Source organism: Canis lupus, chromosome 3, assembly GCF_011100685.1.
Source record: "Canis lupus familiaris isolate Mischka breed German Shepherd chromosome 3, alternate assembly UU_Cfam_GSD_1.0, whole genome shotgun sequence".
NCBI classification, from domain to species: Eukaryota; Metazoa; Chordata; class Mammalia; order Carnivora; family Canidae; genus Canis; species Canis lupus.
The window spans coordinates 59,577,429-59,597,458 of record NC_049224.1 but is presented as its reverse complement, the minus strand read 5'-3'; the positions used below and the strand labels follow the sequence as shown (position 1 = coordinate 59,597,458).

Sequence of the window (20,030 nt, the reverse complement as noted above, 5' to 3'; positions counted from 1 at the left end):
GCTTTCTGAGCAGAAGAAACAGCCTGGCCTGCTACAGGAACGGCAAACAGCTGGGCATGGTGTGGGAGTGCCAGGGGGGCACTGTTGCAGAGCCACGGTGGAGGTGAGCCCGCAGAGCCCAGTAGCGGCTGCATCACCGTGCACACAGGCCAGTCATGCAGGTAGTGAGCTGCCAAACTCCGATGGCAGAGGAGACTCTGCTAACTTAAAACATTCTGAACTGCACAAAGTTGTTGAGGTCTGCTGCTACCATGGACATACACAGCCAACACACAGACAGAGGTAAAGGTGCCATGGCTCCCCCTGGTGCTTCTCAACACAGCACAAGAGAAAGAGCACAGGCTAGTGCTACAGAAACCAGGTCTGCATCCTGAGTCCACCCTTACCAGAGCAAATTACTTCTCCTCTGACCCATTAACATCCTCTCTGACCTCAAGATGCCAAAAGCCCCCCCTGAAGGGCTGTTTTGAAGATCAAGTGAAACAGAGCACAAAGACACCAAGCACAGCGCCTGGCACCCAGCAGGTGCACTAAACAACAGCTGCTGTGTAAGTGCATATATCTACATCACTTCGACCGTCGGTCAGGATAGGATGGACTGGGGGGGGGGGGGGGGGGGGGGGTAGTTCTGCAGCCACATAGGGAGATGGCCCACAGGTTCTGAGCACCTCAACTTTGTTACTGAGTCTCATTTGAGAAAAAGTATTTCCTGACTGTGTCCAGCCTACTAAAGACACTGCCTAGAAAAGCAGGTTTTGGGAATAGCTTGTTTTCCTGGTAGAGATCCTCAAGAGAGCTGTCTGACCCCCATAATGAGAGTAACACCCAGGCAAGTGCCAGAAGCAAGTCCCCAATATCCTGACATACGGTTCAAGTGGAAGGGACAAAAGCTGAAGGGAAACTCGCATCCAAGTTCCCCAGCAGTGCCTGCTAACAGGCTGAGGCCCAAAAGGAGCCACTGGCTTCTACACATGGCCCTGGGACTCCCATCCACAAGCCCATTCTGAATGTGCAGGAAGAAAAGATCTATAGCTATCCCTTGGGTGTTAAGATGACAGCAGCTGCCAGACTATGCTGGATACTGGCCACTGGGGGCTGTCATCAAAGACCTGGTCCTCATCCTCAGAGGACAACAGATGCTTGAGCAGATGGATGCAGTGTACTCAGGGGTCTTCTACAGTCACCTGGACAGGAAAGTCTTCCCCAAGGAAGTCTGAGCTTTAAAGAATGAAAAGTTAGCTAGATGAGGCATTACAGGACAAGAGCACTCTAAGGAGAGGGGATGGAACATGCAAAGGTCCTGTGACTCCCTAAGAAGAGGGCTCATCAAGGAAGGAGAGCTGGAAGGTGAGCTGAGAGAGGAATGGGCAGGTTATCTCACAAAAGATCCCATCAGCTAAGCAAAGGAATTCACACTGCATACAGAGTAGTAGGAAGTCATGGACATTCTACACTGGGAGGGACACAGACCTGGGCTTCACAAGATCCCTTGGGCTACTGAGCAGAAGATAATCTAGGGGTCAGATGGGGGCTGTCACGGTCCTAGGCAAGGAACAGCAAGGCTGAGCCAAGGTAGGGAGGGAGACCCCACGCCACATAAAAGTAGGAGGTAAAATCACCAAAGGCTGTGATAGAAGCTACAGTTACTCTGCCGCTGGCGACAGGTTCTAGAGGAGGCACCTAGCAGTGCTCGCCAGCACAGCTTACATTGTTTCCCAGTTAGGCAAAATCTCGTTGTTCCAGGTGAGGACAGCGTTGCCAATACTCTCCTCCAGGCGGCACCGCTCCTCCAGTTGCCTTCTTCTCCGCTGGGCCTCCTTCAGTTCTGCAAACCACGGGGCGAGCAAAGGAGACAGCACCTGTTAACTGGCACCCACCACTCTCCTGCCAGGGGACTTTGCTCAGTCAAGCAGGTGAAACCACCAACAAAACAGCCCCAAAGCAGGGCCATGAAGCTTCCCTCCCAAGACCCGTTTCAGGCCTCATCAAGTTGAGAATGTTCAGGCCTTACCCACCCCTTGGTAAGCTTTCAAAGCAGAACGCGCACACACAGGAGAAGACACTAGTAAGAACACAGTTCAACTCTCACAAGACAGAAACCCATGAAAGTCTCCCTCCAATCAAAAACCAGAACACTGCCAGAGAACGAGACACCCCCCAGGCCCCCTGCTGATCCCCTTTCTTTTTTTTTTTTTTTTGCTGATCCCCTTTCCAACAGAACCTCTAGCCTCGCCTCTAGCAGCCTAAGCACAACTCATAGTGTGTAGGGAGCAACTCTGAGAAATACCATGCATCTTAACCTAAACATATGTGGTTTGGTTTTGGGGTTTTTGTTTTGTTTTTTGTTTTTTGTTTTGTTTTGTTTTTTTACTGTGGTAAAACACCCAACACAAAATGTAGCATTTTCACCATTTTAGGTGTATAATTGGAGGCATTAAGTACGTTCACATGGTTATGCAGCTGTGAGCACCATCCACCTCCAAAACTTTCTCACCTTTTCAGATTGAAGCTCCACACTAACTCCCCCTTCTGTCCTTCCCTCCCGCAATCCCTGGCAGCCACCACTCTACTTTCCATCCAGAATCAACTGTTCTGAAGCTTCCTGTACATAAAATCGTACAGTATGTGTCCTTTAGTGAGTTTATTTCACTAAGCAAATGCCCTCAAGGTTTGTCCACACTGTGCCAGGTATCCAAATATCTTTCCTGTTTATGGCTGAATTAATGTTTGCTGTGCGGATAGGCCACCTTGTGTTTGTTACGTATGCATTATAAGCATGCTGCCATCTTAGGGTTTTCAAGTCCTGCATGGGATTTTTATCAAATCTAATCACATCTTCTTGTAAATCAGGAAAGTGGAGCCCAGAGAGGGAGGAAGTTTGCTCATCACCACAAGCCAAAGCTTTCTCCGGCCCAGCACTTCTGTCCTACGGGGGTCTCTTTTTTCTTTTTTCTTTTTTTTAACAGGGTCTCTTTTCTTCTGTAAAATCAAAGTGTTACTGCCTTGAAGAAAGCTACCAGAAATGGACAGGAGAAACACACACTTTTGATGGAAAATTGTAAATTTCAAAATATTAAGGCATTCACCAAAGTTCAGGATCTAGGGCTCCAGAAGGTAAAAAGAATATCTCCAGAAAGATATGAAACCCTGTGTAGTCTTACATAATCAACATGTGCAAATTCCATTACCTCGTTTTTTGGCCTGAACCACCATCTCTTCATACTGCTGCCTGTGTTTCTGGGCTTCTTCAGCAGGCTTCGCTGGGAGATTTCTTAATAGAAAATAAAGGATTTTCACCATTATAAATATCAAATAAAGGTGTTTGAAAAACAAAACTTGAAGAATTATTCACTAAAAGAAAAATTCAAGATCCAAAAAACTGTATCTGTTAAGATAACCGAGACACAGCAATTTCATAAGCTAAAAATATTTACTTACGGAAGTAAAACAAGCTCATTATTATAAAAAAAAAAAGATTAGTAGAAAGAAAGGAACAACTGCCCATAGTTCCCCTAAATGCTTATTCTTCTGATATTTTTTGCCCCAGTCTCCAGAGCAACTATGAGCTGACTGCAACACACTGACACTTGTCACAGTTCCTGTGAAGGAGGGACCATAACGGCAAGTGTGGCACATACAGCCAAATGCGCTCCCGGACCAGTTTCTCAAGGGTGCGAGCTTCATAGGAGCTATTGGGTCATCTATTTCTTTTTTTTTTTTTTTTTAAGATTTTATTTATTCATGAGAGACACACAGAGAGAGAGAGAGAGAGGCAGAGAGAGAGAGAGAGAGGCAGAGAGAGAAGCAGGCTCCATGCAGGGAGCCCAACGTGGGACTCGATCCCGGGTCTCCAGGATCACACCCCAGGCTGAAGGCGGCGCTAAACCGCTGAGCCACTTGGGCTGCCCTCATCTATTTCTTTTACATTCCAATGTGCATCACAGTTCTGAGAATCTAAATGGGTGTAAAAACTTCGAATCCTGTGTAAAAAACTAAAATGTAGGGACGCCCGGGTGGCTCACTGGTTGAGCATCTGCCTTTGGCTCAGGGAGTAGTCCTGGGGTCCTGGGATCGAGTCCCACATCAGGCTCCCCTTGAGGATCTGGCTTCTCCCTTTGCCTATGTCTGTGCCTCTCTCTGTCTCTCATGAATAAATAAATAAATTTAAAAAATTAAAATGTATAGGCTCTCTCAGAAATGTGCTGGTGAATCTGCTGACTCTTGTCAACTGGGTGGCAGCAAGGTCCCACTACTGTGCTCCTCACACAGAGCAGCCTGCATTCTTGCATATTCTGAACGACTGCCTGACTGCCCGACTACCCGCCCTGACTCCCTGCCTTTCTGCCAGAGGCTGTGGCACCTTCTTCCACAGGCCATGTTTCTGACAGCGCTAGGAAGTGGTCCTGATGGGCTCTTTCTGAGTCCCTACTCATCTTTCTAATCCTGCCCTGTAGGGACTCTCTCCTCATCTATCACATGTCCACAATTTCTAAGGAAAAGAGTTAATATCAGAAGAACCATTTCTGGGTGGCTCAGAAAGAGCCCATCAGGACCACTTCCCAGCGCTTCACAGGCAACTCTTGATTTTGGTTCAGGGTTGTGATCTTGGGATCCTAAGATTAAGCCTCACATCATGCTCCATGATTGGCACAGGTCTGCTTGGGATTCTCTCTCTCTCTCCCTCATTCAATAAATAAATAAAATCTTTAAAAAACAAAGGAAAACCCATTTCTTCTTTAGATTTCGTCAGTTTTACATTTCAGGGTGGGCAAGGACCTAAGGGACCACTGTTTTACAATCTCTCTTTCTCTGTCTTTTCAAAGAGCTGTGCGATCTTTCTACCCAAACACAATGTTCTATTTTAAAAAGAGACCAGCTGTGGCTGGTACAGTGGAGTTGTCCCTTTACCTCACTGATGCCTCCAAACATGATCTATAAGCCAGTCATCAGAATCCACCTTGTCCACGGATGGGAACTAGAGGCACAGAGAGAAGTGGGCCTGGTACGATCACTCAGCCTATGTGCCACTGATCCCCAAACAACTGACAGACCAGTCCAGGAATTGTCCTATGATGCTGAGATGCTCCGGCAACACCTGCTTTGCAGGACACTTCCCCAGGTTTCTTGCAGTTACAAGCCAGCCCATAGTTTATGGTGGCTACCTAAGTATTTTTAAATGCTAAACTAAAATGAAAAACCACCTGAATGGAAAACCTTGGTCAAAACTTCTGCGTTACAGGACAGTTTTGCAAATCAGTTCTTTATTATTATAGAACACATGTTAATATCAGGAACAAAGAGGAACTAAGCATTTTAAGTATGTACTAGGGCTTACTCTTCCTCCCTCTGGTGACTCTAGCTCTTTTCTAACATAAAGGCAATTAGCAAATTGTACTTATCTACTAGAGCAAAAATTCGAAAGACTCTCTTTAAGACTCACGCTGGTCTGTCTTCCAGGATGAGTGCGGTGGTAGATAGCGGCTCAAAATCAAGATTCTTCCTCACATTCTGCTTTGGAGAGGGTGGCTTGCTAGGTCGTCCAGCCTTGTCTTCATATTCCTGGGACAAAGAAACAAGGGATAACTCTGGGCCTGACCAATTCTGATATTACAAAGTCCTTCTGAGTACAAAAAAGCTGTTTCGTAATTAAGTCTTTTAAGTCATTTTTGAGAATTGTGCATGGAATATATTTCCTTTTCAGAAGGAAGCACTGCCAACTAAAGGGGTAGTATAGCTCTGCGTGAGGACTACGGCCTTCCCCACTGCTGGGGGTGGGGAGGTCACTGAGGACCAGCATCCCAGCACCCTGTGCTTCCTGTGCTTCTCCTGGGTAAGAGGTATACTTTCTGGCTTCTGGACAATGTCAACTTCTACCCATTATTGCAGGGGACACTGGGAAGCTCAGAGCCAGAGCAATAGCCAACTCTAGCATTCATCCAACCCACTGGCTTCATCTCATATGCCCACTCCCAACTAAAATTTCAAGCCCATTTCCTTTCATCTCATGGTATCTTAACGTATTTTTGTTAGCCCTTCAAATGGTTTCAGAAGGAGGAAAAGGTTAAAAATTTTTACAGGAGATAATTAAAACTGTTTCTTTATATATGCATATATCTCTTTTTTGTTGAAGTATACTTGACACAATGTTACCTTGGTTTCAGGTGTACAACATAGGATTCAGCTTCTCTATAGGCTGTGCTCACCCCAAGTGCAGCTGCCACCTGCCACCACATAAACTATTATAGTATCCTTGATTGTGCTCCCTGTGCTCTGCCTTTTACCCTCGTGACTTCCTTATCCCATAACAGGAAGCCTGATGTCTCCCCCTCCCCTTCACCCATTTAATCCATCCGCCCCCCACCCCAACCCCTGGCAACCATCAGTGTGTTCTCTGTATTCACAGGTCTGATTCTGTTTATTCACTTGTTTTATTTCTCACATTCCACATTAAGAGTTTAATCAGATGGTCTTTGTCTTTCTCAGCCTGATTTATTTCACTTAGCTAACACACTCCAGGTCCATCCACATTGTTGCAAATGTGGTTTCATTTTCTTAAAAGCAGAAACATAAAAAAAATTCTTTAACATCTTTGTATGAAGCCATCACTGCAAGTTGTTACATAAATATTTGTGCCTTGAGCAGCCTCACTATCATTGGGTAACTCATTTGTCCCCTGGGCTGTAGCCACAAAAGCTCAGTCACACCTGGTGACCCACATTCCAAACACACAAGCAGAAGAGTTCAAGAGAGTCCAGCAAGTTGGCACCAAAGAGTCTAGCTTCTGAAACAGCCTGTGTTGTGTGTGTGTGTGTGTGTGTGTGTGTGTGTGTGTGAACGTGCATGTGCACCCTTACCTCTCTGCCAAAAACAGAGAACCAGTATTTTTTTATTGCCCATTATAGAAGAGGCTTTCTGGACTCCCTTAAGGGAAGACCATCTAATTGGCAAGACATGACAAAGGAATAGTTAACCCAAGGTTTAAATAACCATTCCAAATAACAGAAGCAATATCATGAGTGGAAAGCAATTAATTGCTAAATGAATTAAATTGACACTAGCTGCCAATGGGGGGTGTTACTGGTTTATTTGGCAAGCAATTATTCTCTCATCCAGAGAGCCTATAGAGGCTTCTAAAAAATAGAAAGGCACATTTATTTCCTCAAAATACACAGGCTGTGAACTGGGGTTCATCAAGAAGGTGGTGGGTGGGGTAGTTTCCATGCATCTGGATGTGCCAGATTAGATCCCATCGCTATTTGCCTTGACTTAAAATGGCTCCACTAAAATACTAAAATGACTTTTACCTACCTAAAACTGAGAAAACAGACTCACTTTTTGACTGATTCACTATCTAAACATACACTGTTCCAGGCACTCAGCTGTGATTTACCATGGCATCAAGCCACTAGAAGCTTCAAATCTAGCACCTGGATGTCAAAGTCTCCAATTTAATAGACAATCTACCAAAAGCTGTGGGCTGAGAAAGATGCTGAGGCATGTTGCATTTTAACAAGAATGAGTAAGGAATGACCCGTAAGGTCTACTTATCTGCTGACCATGGTCTAGTGAACTATATGCCAAGGCCAAAGATGACAATTCCCAAGTTCAACGTCCCAGAATGTGGACACCCATTTCCATTTGCTTTCATGTGCTTTATACATCCTGTCTCACTCTATCTCTATAACAATCTCTATAGCAAGTCTCACCCCATTCTGTAGACACGGTAACTGAGGCACAGGGTAAAGTGACATCCGCCCAAATACAGAGGCCACCTTGTCACTCCACACCAGCCCAATCTCTTTGTGAATACACTCTAACAGGTATGCAGTTTTAGAGGGAAAAGCCCTACATGGGTTAAATGTGGCCTCTAGATGGGCGTGGAGTAAATTCAGATCCACCAAGAACCAGCTGTGACCTCCAGCAAAGCACTTACTTAGAATCCCTGAGCCTCATGTCCACGTGTGCAGAAAGGGAAGGGAAGCCATACCAACCAGAGAGGACTATCTAAGGAAAAGGGAGAGGCTTGGTGCACAGGAAGTTCTTGATAAAGCATAGCCCTGGTTGCTGAATACCATTACCCCTAGACCTGAAAGGAGTGTATAAAGGGGAAAAAAAAAAAAGAATGAAAGTAAGAAAAAAAAGAGCTCTAGGGCCAATCAAGGAGCCCTGCAAAGTCTGCAAACAGCCCAGATACAAAAAGGAGTAAAAAAAATTTTTACAAGATTTTATTTATTCATGAGAGACAGAGAGAGAGAGAGAGAGAGAGAGAGAATGAGAGAGAGAGAGAGAGAGGCAGAGACACAGGCAGAGGGAAGAGGGAAGAGCAAACTCCACACAGGGAGCCTGATGTGGGACTCGATCCCGGGACTCCAGGATCACACCCTGGGCCGAAGGCAGGCGCCAAACCACTGAGCCACCCAGGGATAACCCAAGAAGGAGTAAAATTAACCAAATGCACTGATTCATAACCAAAAAAGTATCAGCCCTCTTCAGTTAGTAGTCAGCTCTATGGAGCCAAACACTTTTATGTACGCAAGTCAGCATAACTTCACCTTCCAGCCAACCCTCTGTCCCCATGTCACAGAGGGGAGGGTGCAGGCCCAGAGATGTCAATGACTGGCCCCACGGGGGAACGGAGGAGCTGGGATCAGAAGCCAAGAAGCCAAGAAGCCAAGAAGCCAGCTCTGCAGCCACACTTGCCAGCACTCCCTAGAATTCATGTGAGCCACTCACAGACGTGATGCAGAAGTATTTCAATCATTCACAGTTTGTCTAAAGACAGCTTTCAACCATGATAGAAACATGCAATACTGAACTAAGGGCAGATGCAGGGCAAATACTTTTTGTCTTAAGCACGTAGAGCACTGCATGGTTTTAAAAAGAAAGAAAGAAAAAAAAAGAGGCAGCCTGCCCTACCCATACTTGAAATCACAGGCCAAGCCTTTCCAGACTCTACACAGTATTTCAGGTATAAATGGCGTTGGAAACGGTTACAGGTCTTGCTCCACATCTAGTTCTTCCAGAGGTTCACAAAGAGGAGGTGTCAACAGTTAGTTCATTTTCCCAACGCAACACACTAACATACAGACTGCTCTCTTCTGCTGCCGGACCGCCACTACCACCACCACTGCCACAGGCTGTGTGGCCAGTGCCTGAGAAGGGCCTGTCCCAGTCAGCCCCATCCTGCCACCCAGCCTCCCCACCCAGTTGAGGCTGACATCCAAGGGCAAGAACGAGCAGATAGACACATTGTTCGAGAACAGCCTGACTCCCTCAGGAACCAGTGTGATTCTGAGAGGTCCACAGGGCCTTGGCCAAGTGCCTTCTGTGCCAGGCAAATCAAACCTGGAAAACTCTGAAGCCCAAAGGACTCACCCTGATCTTCCTGAGGAGCTCTACCATTTACTTAAGAAAGCTGTTGCTGTTTGAAACCATCTTGAGAGGAACAGAAAGGACAGGATGCTAAAATTCTGACTCAGTCTGACCCAGGGACATATTTACTGGTTGGCTCAATATTCCTAAGACCAAGCGAATTCCCTCCCCCAAGTTGGAAATTTGAGTCACCCACAGCCTCTGCCCTGGTTGCATAAATTTGTCTATGCACTCAAGCAATAAAATCTTTGTTTAAACGAAAAGAGGGAGAGGGAGAGGGAGAAGGAGAAGAAGGAGAAGGAGAAGGAGTGGTGGTAGTAGTAGTAGTAGTAGTAGATGACGACGACGACACTATTCACTCTAAGGATCCTTTTGGTGCTTGGGGAGGTGAGAGGAGAGGGCAGCAAGTAAAACATCCCTGGAGAAACAACAACTTTTGGCTATGAATTATCAGCATTAGGGGTGACATTAGAAGCAAAAAGAGAGTTCTGAGCCTGGCTTCAACCTGAGGCCAAGTCCTCTTGCTCCTCACTTTTGCTTCCTCATCTCTGAAAAGGCATCAATGGTGAAGGCTCCTTGGAGCGGTGAAGGGACACATGTTCCGTGGCTGCCACTAAAGCGTGAACCCCTACTGTTGGCCAGGCCCAGCCTCCAACCAATTTACCAATACAAAGTTTCTTCTCTTCTTGGGACCTTTATGGGATCAAGTTTTGATGAGCCTGCAGGCTGCTCAGTATAAATCCACCCTTCGAATGGCTGTTACAGAGTCTAACGCCCTGCCCAGCCCCAGAAGGAATTGAGAAGAGGGTTCTTCAAAGTTCCAGTGATAAATCAGCTTAAGTGGTCATGATGTTTTCTTTAAAATCAACCAAGAGGGTGCCTGGGTGGCTCAGTGATTGAGCGTCTGCCTTTGGCTCAGGTCGTGATCCTGGAATCCTGGGATCGAGTCCCACATCAGGCTCCGCACAGAGAGGCTGCTTCTCCCTCAGCCTATGTCTCTGCTGCTCTGTGTCTCTCATGAATAAATAAAATCTTTAAAAAAATAAGTAAATAAAAATAAAAAATAAAATCAAACAATTAAAAAATGCAGAACCCACATAGTAAGGACGATCTGTCTCAGTTCTATACCTAGTTATCCTGAGTCTGGAGTCTCAAATGTCTCAGGCATGAGTGGGTTGTCAAAAAAGCTTACAAACCACTAATGTGTGAGCACAGCAGGTCACAGTCCTTGCCCTGAGTAGTTTGCCATGTATCCAGCTGGAAAGACGAGACCAGAGAGAGAAGCGAACAAAATGTGCTGCACTTTACCAGGGGCTGAGCTGTGGGTGTGGTTTGATGACCTAGCAAAGGGTCAGGAAAAAAGCCAGGACAGATGAGCAGGGCCCCAGCTCCATGCAGGAGCCATGAACCAAACAGATTTAACAGGCACGAGAAAAAAGGGAAAAGGGACCTCGTAAGTGAAAGGACCACATGTGGCCTGGTCCTTGAGGACACTCAGACCTCAGCCCTGAAGAGCTCTGGGAGGGACAGTAAGATGCTGCAGAGCCTATGAAACCAGATAATTGTAAATGCCACAAGACAGCAAGCCCCAAGGACAGGATGCCCAAAGCCAGGGGGAATCAAGGAAAGCATCTCATAAAGGGTGCCATTTGAGTGGACACAGGACAGGGAAGATCTGGGCTGAAAGCCACACGGGAGAGGCACCCTGAGAGCACAAGCAGTCGCCAAGAGACACATGTGAACAGGCTGATTTGTGGGTTAGGACGAGCATGTTACGTGGGGAGTGACACTGAGTCAGAAGTGCTTGGCTTTAGATTTTATGGTCTCGACAAGCTACCTAGAGCTGGTGGGACAAGCCCCAAGAGAGAAGAGCTGGACTCAGTCCAGAGCTGGCAAGTAGACTGTGTGAGGCGTGCTGAGCCTGCTAGATGCATCCCATGGCAGGATCCACATCCTGTGTGTGATGTGAACAGTGCTGAGGGTGAGGACAAGGGTGACAGACTCCTGAGGAAGTGTGTAACTCACCATTAAAATGGAAAAACAAAAGATGACCTCGACAATTTGTTTTAAGAGAACAAGAAAATAATAAAGCTTCTGAATGGATGAAAAGAAAATATTCCTGGTAGGACAGCAGGAGGGGTCGTCCACGCCACCTGCAGCACTAGATGGATGAGTGCAGCCAGCGATGGAAGCCCTGGCTGCCTGGAAATCTTCGCTAGCTGGAAAGAGAATGGGCCATCAGTCCAAACCCGTGCTTTGGTTCTTGAGTTAACTGTATACAGTTGCAATACTAGCCTTTTCCAGTAAGACAGACAGTGCTAAAGTACAAGGGCAACAAAGCGTGGGGGGTCATCACACCGGGTACTCACATGACCCACATGACCCATCGTCCACGGCCCTCCAGCAGCCACACCTACACAGGCGCAGGACCCAGGCAGCACTGGGGAAGCGCCAGGATGGCAGCAGGCCAGGGTCTCAACCATCACCTCCTCAACTACCACCACCAGCAGCATGACCTTGAGCATGTTCCTTCGCCCTTCCTGTGAGACAGCCACCGCAGGTGCCCAGAAAGCAGCTGGGAATTATTTCCATTGTCGTGTTACCCAACAGTCACCCTTCTCCGCATTTCCCACTAGGACGGGTACTCAGCAGGGCCCTGGGGAAAACTGACAGTGAAGTGCCTGGGGGGCCACAGCTGGCTTCACACACAGTCACAAGTAGTTCTGGGGGGAGGGGGGCACAGGTCTCAGCAGTGCTCAGCCTTCCAGGAGACCATCCGGGTGACCACCGCGGCCTGACCTCACAGGAGGGAGGCCCCTGCGAACCTCTGGGTGTGCTCACCCTGCAGCACCTTCTCAGACAGCATGCTCCACCTTACCGGAAAGGGCGTCTGGGAAAGCAACTGTCGGGAACCTCTTGTAATTGCTGGGTTCCTTACAAGGCACGTAGAACACAAAAGTTATCATGTGGTCTGGTGAATGCAATGCATCCAAACCGACCCGTGGGTTTCAGCAAGCCTGGCCGCTGACAGGGTGCAGGGTGCAGGGTGCAGGGCGCAGGCCTCCCCCGCCCCCGCCCGCCCCCAGCACAAAGGCTTCCCCCAGGACCCTGGGCAAGGCCACCCTGGCCTGTGGGAGGGGGGCCGGGCCGGGCCCGAATCCGAGACCAGGCTGCAGTGCCCGCAGCGGGACACCGAGCAGGACCGGGCCGTGCGGCTCCCCCCTCCGCCCCCTCGCCCCCTCGCCCCCCGGGCGCCCCGCTACCGCCGACCCCGGGGCGGGGGACCCCGCGGCACACACAAAGGCTGCAGGGAGGCGCGCAGGCAGCACGGTGGCCGCGTGCAAGCAGCCGTGTGCAAGGCACACCCACGCGGGCGCCGCCGGCGGGCGGGCTGGCCGCACTCACCATGAACGCCGCGGGGCTCAGGGGCGCGCGGCCGGCGGCTCCATGCCCGGGCGGGCTCGGCGGGCAGCTCCGGGGGCCTCGGGCGGCGGCTCGGCGGCGCGGGCGCGGGCGCGGGCGGGGGCGCGGGCGGGGGCGGGGGCGGCAGGCCGCTCAGTGGCGCGCAGATGCCTCGCCGCCGATCGCGCGCTCCGTGTCGGCGCGTCAGGCCTGGCCCGCGGGGGGCGGGGGGGGCGGGGCGCGGGGCGGGGCGGGGCGGGGCGGGGCGGGCCCGGCTCCCTCGCCGCGGCGGCTGCACTGCAGGGCTGCACTGCACGGCCCACCCTCGGGTGCACGCCCGCCGCCGCCGCCGGGGAGCCCCGCCCCGAGGGACCCCCGGGACGCTCCGCAGTGTCCTCGGCGCGGCAGGCAGCATCGCGCTGGGAAATGCGTGCTCTCCTGAGGACGCAGCGGAACATCAAACACACGGCAGAGCTCTGCTCCATCACGATTCCTTAAATAAACCTATTACCAAAAGGAGCTACATAAAATGTTCACACCGCTAAGCTCTGGGTACTGGGCTATGAACAATTCTTATTCTCTATATTGTTGCTCATCTGTTTTCTGCAAGGAGACTCGTTCAATCCAAACGTCAGGGTGCACACAAAACCCATCCTGATGAAGACCCAAGGACTATTTATTCCTGGCGGGTGGCTGGAAGGGGCATTAGAACCTGTGCAGGGTGACACCACTGACATCTCCAAGATCTGAGAGTGCATCTCAAGATATGAGAGTGCATTTCCCATTGTGTGTAAATTATATCGCGATTTATAAAAATCTTTAAAAATCTGCTCAGCACCAAAATTATTACGGGGCCGCCCATGGGTCCACCGTCCAAGGGCCGAAAAACTCTGAGAGAACTCAAGACCCCTGGAATGTAAATTCACACGTCCCTGGTCTAGGAGGACCAGGCTTTCTCCAGCTGGTTTTCCAGAGAAAAGCATTCCCAAATTGCCACCAGAAACTTCACTTGGAAGAAGCCTATGCTATCTACCAGACTATACTCAAAAAGATGGAGAAGGAGTATTGGGAAGTACGCGCAGAAATGGGAACTGCCATAGGTCACTGGCAGGTATAGCCATTTTGGAAGAGAATCTGGCAGTTCCTCACAATTCTGTGTGCACCCACCACACTCCTGGGAACCTGCCTAAGAAAAAGAAAGCATCCATCCACAAAGAGACTAATTGCAAATATTCATAATGTGAGCACGCATTAGCTGAGGACACCCAATGGACCAGAAGGCACCATGGACACAGGCTACTATGCAGGTGAACCCCAAAACATGACCCAAAGTGAAAGATGCCGCATCAAAGATAATCTTAAAGATTCCATTTCTATGAAGTTTCTTGAAAAGGCAAATCTCTGGAGAGAAAGCAAATTAGTGTTTGCCTGGAGCTTGAGGAGTGAGTGGAGACCCACTGCCAGCAGCCATGAAGGAACTTTCTGGAATGAGGAAAACATCCTAATACTGCAGTGCATTCACTGATAGCTGCACAACTGCATAAATTTCCTAAAAATCACTGAACATGTACAATGAGGAATTTTATGGTAATTGCACTTCAATAAAGCTGTTTTCAGAAAGTAATCGAAGCAGGCACCTAGGTGGCTCAGTGAGTTAAGCAGCTGCCTTCAGCTCAGGTCAGGATCTCAGGGTCCTGGGATGGAGTCCTCTACTGGAATCCCTGCTCAGCGGGGAGTCTGCCACTCCCTCTGCCCCTCCCCCTGCTCATGCTCCCCCCAGCGCGCGCTCTCTCTCTCTCTCTCTCTCTCTCTCTCTCACATGCTCATTCTCTCTCAAACAAATAAATAAATAAAATCTTTTAAAAAAAAATAACAGAAGGATAAAAGGGGAGAGATTCTGGATAGATTAGGAAAAGCCTTAAGAGAAATAACTCAAAATTTGGAAGACGGGGCACCTGAGTGGCTCAGTAGTTGAGCCTTCACCTTTGGCTCAGGTCGTGATCCTGGGGTTCTAGAGTCGAGTCCCACATCAGGCTCCTTGCAGGGAGCCTGCTTCTCCCTCTGTCTATGTTTCTACCTCTCTCTGTGTCTCTCATGAATAAAATCTTTTAAAAACATTTTGTAAGATAAAAGCATTGGGGGGTGAGGTGTCCTTTCAATTCGTACCTGGGTACTTTTTACACAACCACCAGAAGTTTATTCAGTCCTCCAGGAGAATGTGCCCAAGCTATTTATAACTTCATTAGAGCCTAGAAAATGTGAAGTGATACACTAACTTGGAGATTTATGTCCAATAGAAAAAACAACTCCAAAGGTTCTATTTCCTTGCCCCCACCAGTCTGTTGGTTTAAAACTAACCTAACAATCTTACTCTGGTTCTTTTCTTGTTTTTATGCCAGTAAGTACCTAACTCTTCAAATGTCCTTAGAATCAATTTTACCAGGGATCCCTGGGTGGCTTAGCGGTTTAGCATCTACCTTAGGCCCAGGGTGTGATCCTGGAGTCCCCGGATCCAGTCCCACATCAGGCTCCCTGCATGGAGCCTGCTTCTCCCTCTGCCTGTGTCTCTGCCTCTCTTTCTCTCTCTTTCTGTGTCTCTCATGAATAAATAGATAAAATCTTTATTTAAAAAATCAATTTTACCATCTCATTCATCTTCTCAACGTGTTAAATGAATCTTTAACCCATGGTCAAAGAAAGAAAGAGAAGAAAAAAGGAGAGGAGAGGAGAAGAGAAGGGGAGAAAAGGACGAAGGGAGGTAAGAAAAAGATAAATGTCATGAAAAAAATGGCAGAATAATTGTTTTATACCAAGAGAATAAAGGGACAGATAACCAAGGGCAATGCACAAGCCTGATTGCTTTCTGGTTCATAAACAACAGTTTGGTGCAACTGGGGAAAAGCAGCATGTGGTCCGGTCATGGACATGGTCACAGTCAAATGGAATTACTGACCATTCTCCTACGAGCGATAACAACACATGTTGACATTGGAGGATGCCTACCCTGAAGACTCGTATGCTGACGTATTTAGGGATGTCATGACACCTGCAACTTACTTTCATATGATTCCATTTTATAAAATTAGAAAGACGCATGTTAAAATTAGTATGTTAAATGTCAACTATTGTTCAATCTAAGTGGAGCAGATACAGTGTTTACTGAATTCCTCCTGGAATGCTTCTGTAGGTTTAGAGTTTTTCTTCACAAGCAAAAGAGCCTATGTGATGGCTGGTGACTGTCCTTCAGATCTTGTCATAAATGGCCACCGGCTCAGAAGCACCCCCTGCCCTGCCCACTGGAGCCAGAACAAGGCCCTGTCATTCTCTCCCAGTGTCAGTGTCCATTTGCTTCCAGAACTAATCACATTTGTAATTACATGATTATATGATTAAGATGCATTTTCCTCAAGGGACAATGAAACCTCTCAGAGAGGGGACTCCGGTAGTCTCTTCACCACCAAAGGCCAATGAAATACATGCCACCTCCTTTCTTCCCTCCTATCCATCCACCCACCCAAGCACTTCTGGTGTTTGGCCCTGGGAATAAAGATGAACAAAGTCCCTGCCCTGGCATCACTCACAACCAGCAAGCTGATAACTGCTCTACTACAGGAGAGCTTAAGAAATCCCCCAGGTTTCCAGAGCCCCCAGAGGCAGTTGATCGGCCGGTGGGGTTACCTCTGGCTTTCTGGAAGCAGTTCCTGGAGCCATAGAGGGCTAACCCTGTATAGCTCTGTTCTCACAGATGAGTGGGTTCTCAGCTCTCCACACCTCCTACAACACCTAAGGCCACACACAAGTTAGAAATCAGCCAACCTCAGCCCACAGTCTCACCAAATTTAAATACCAGAGAGATATGCGTTAAGCATGTGTTAAATACGCATTAAAATATGCTTACCAAAACCCGCTGCTTATCTCTTCTGGCAGATTGTAGCCTGCAAGTGACTTTAACGGGTTTCATTTGCATTATTTTAGAATTGAGGACCACTCACAAAGTTTTAACTATATATTATACCATGTGATAACAGGTTGACTTTTACTAAATTTTGAAACTTAAAGCAAAAATCAGAAGTTAACAGAGCCTTTTCTCCATCTCAGTGTGGCTTTAGGTGGCTCATATCCACCTCATCCACCAGTAAAGAGCCCTTCCTCCTGAAGTTTTTGGAGTTAACCAGAGTTCATTCCCAGGCTTCTTGTATCTCTACCAGCACAGGGCATTTGCTTATTTGATTAATCTATAACATTGTCTTTATCCTCTGAGGTCAAGGAGGTAAGACTAATTCATTTGTTCAATGCAGCATTCTAGCAGATGCTGACAAACCCAACCCTGCTCAAGATCACTGGATCTCATGGGGATCAAAAGGTCACTGAAGAAAGAACTTCCCAGTCCTGGGGACTGGTTAAGTAAATCATGCTATACAGAAGACCATGACTTAGTGAGTAAAAAATGAGATCATGAAAGAATATTTAAGGACATGGGAAAATGCCTATGTTCTCATAAAAACAGGAAGAAAAACATCTACAAAGTAGTATGTTTTGAATTCTGACACTCATTCATCCACTTAACAAACATGTATTAACCACCCACTAAAACTTGGCACTGTTCCAGGCCCCACAGATAAAGCAATCATCGAGCAAACAAGCCCCAAACCTTGTTCTCGTAAATCTGTAGTCTAGCAGGGATTGAGAGGCAGGCAGTGACAAACAACTGAGCAAGAACTTAAGACAGGAAATACCAGAGTAGTGTGACAGTAAGAACCAATACAGGTGTGGTGGGTGGTCATTCAGGCAGGGAGGGCAGGGAAGATGTCTCAGCTCAGAACACCATCTTAGAGGGAGCACTAAGCTAAGACCCTGTGAGTCCCATTTAGCCTTAACGATGCCAAGAGGTAGGGACCGGGCTAGGCTGAGTGATGGCTCCCACATAAAGCCGTGTCAGAATCCCCAGGACCTGTGAATGTTACCTTCTATGACAGAAAGGACTTGCAGATGTGATTAAGGTGATGGGGAGATTATCCTGGATTATCAAAATGACCACATGCGTCCTGAAGTGTGGATGCAGAGGGAGATGGGACTACGGAAGGGAACACCACATGTCCATAGTGACAGACGTTGGTGAGGCAGCCACAGGCCAAGGAATGCCAGCAGCCTCCAGAAGCTGGAAAGGAAAGAAGAGACTCTCCCCTAGAGCTTCTAGAAAGACTAGCCTTGCCAACACCTTGATTTTAGCCTGGAAGATGCATTTCAGACTTCTTACCTCCAAAGCTATAGGATAATAAATGTGTGCAGTTTCAAGCCAAGTCTCTGACACTTTGTTATAGCAGCCCCATGACACTAACTCAGGCAGTGCCAGCATCATCCATTCCCCGGCCTCCTTGTCACCAGACACAGCCCCTGAAGCTCTGAGTGGCCTCTTTGGGTAGGCAGCAGATGGCAGGGCAGGATCTGAACCCAGGTCATTGGACTCCAGAGCCTCTTACTGCCAACTTCTCTGATGTGCTGCCTCTGAACTAAGGTTTCAATTTCCTACAACAGTGCTCCTTTCACGGGCCTTAGGCCACATTAGCGATGGGACACAGGTGTAAGACCAAGGAACAAATGCAGCACTTGCCTATGACCTCCGGGAACATCATGGGTAGTTTTTAGCGCCAATGCCAAGGCCCCATCCAAAGTGCTTCCACACTGACAAAGATGTTTTTTATTTTATTTTATTTTTTTTATGATAGTCACACAGAGAGAGAGAGAGGGAGGCAGAGACACAGGCAGAGGGAGAAGCAGGCTCCATGCACCGGGAGCCCGACGTGGGATTCGATCCCGGGTCTCCAGGATCACACCCTGGGCCAAAGGCAGGCGCCAAACCGCTGCGCCACCCAGGGATCCCGATGTTTTTTAAAAAGTAACACTCGGAGTTCAAGCTAGACAAGCCGCACACAAGGAATGTGGAAACTGCCTCGCCCCCTCCACAATCTGAGGTCTCTGAGTCCTACACAGCCATCTATGAAGAAGCACAGTGCACTGGGCTCTGTATTCTACACTGGACACCTAAAACAAGTCAGGACATCTAAGGTGGGTCAGTTGGTTAAGTGTCTGCCTTTGGCTCAGGTCATGATTCCAGGGTCCTGGGATCAAATCCAGCATCAGGCTCCCTGTTTGGTGGGGAATCTGGTTCTCACATTCCCTCTGCCCCTTGCCCTGCTTGTATGCTCTCTCTCTCACTCTCAAATAAATAAACGAAATCTTAAAAAAAAATAAAAATAAAACAAGTCATTCAGACCTGGGCCCATCAGCCTCTGCAAAAGGCTAGAGGAAGTATCTCTCCTGCTGCTCCAACAGAGTTTGAGAGATTACAAAATACTTGAAAAAAATAAACAAAAACAAAAACAAAAAACTCAGTATTCCACTGGGAATTAGATCAATGAAAGAGCATCGTTCTTTGGTCATCACTGTTTTCATATCAACACATTAAACTACCTGAAGAAGGGCAGAAGTATTTGAAAGCTCCCAAGGGCCATCCATCCATCTGGGTCTTTCTAGGAAGCTACCCTCCATTCAGCTGGTACCATGAAAGGCATCTTTCTGGTTCCAGTTACATGACAGGCACCAGACTACAGACACTATTGCCAGAGCCCAAGGTCAGTGGGAAATTGGCTTCAGGAAATGGGCAGTGCTCTCCAGCTAATAGCTTACCGCACCTTCGAGTTGGTTACTTGTTCCAATTTTCTGAGTACCTGGTATGTGCGTACCGACTCACATGGCCTCTGATTCTGTAATAACTGTATTTATGTAGGTGAAACTTGTATGTATGTAGTCTGGGAGGGTGGGCACTACCTGTCAGAGACTCCCACCAAGAGAGGCTAGAAGTCTTGGGGTGAAGACGGCATTCCTGTTTTACTCTACCATCGATCATTTGGGTTTTTCATAAATTATTTTTATAATTTGGAAAAAAAATCTTTTAAGCCATTTCAGATGGAATCCAAGGCTGATTTTGCCAAATGCAATTTTCAAACCACACCAAACATTCCAGCAGCAAAGCTTTTCTTTTTTCTTTCTTTTTTTTTTTTTTTTTTAATTCACCCACAAGAGCAAAGGTATAGTAACCATGAGGGAAGACCAGAAGAAGAGAAGCCACTGACCGTTATTGAGCTCCCACTGGACGCCAGCCACTGTCTGAGGAGTGCCCCACACTTCATCCTACTTGACCCTCACAAGCACAGGCAAGGTGTACATGACCTTTGCAAAGGAGGAAACCAAAGATT

The 20,030-nt window shown here is 47.7% G+C and overlaps 1 protein-coding gene across 8 annotated transcripts in view; it reads right to left on the bottom strand.

The window, feature by feature from the left end:
* TBC1D14 (TBC1 domain family member 14) overlaps nt 1–20,030 on the bottom strand; it is a 104,977-nt gene that overhangs the window by 25,275 nt on the left and 59,672 nt on the right. For 7 of the 8 annotated variants that reach the window (XM_038533087.1, XM_038533086.1, XM_038533088.1 and 4 more), the window contains 3 exons: nt 5,441–5,559; nt 3,189–3,271; nt 1,708–1,825 (listed from right to left, as the gene is read on the bottom strand). In XM_038533087.1, the coding sequence (XP_038389015.1) occupies nt 1,708–1,825; nt 3,189–3,271; nt 5,441–5,559 (320 nt within the window). Of the gene's footprint in view, nt 1–1,707; nt 1,826–3,188; nt 3,272–5,440; nt 5,560–12,777; nt 12,852–20,030 lie in introns of those variants that run through there. The other variant, XM_038533093.1, reaches the window with a different exon arrangement.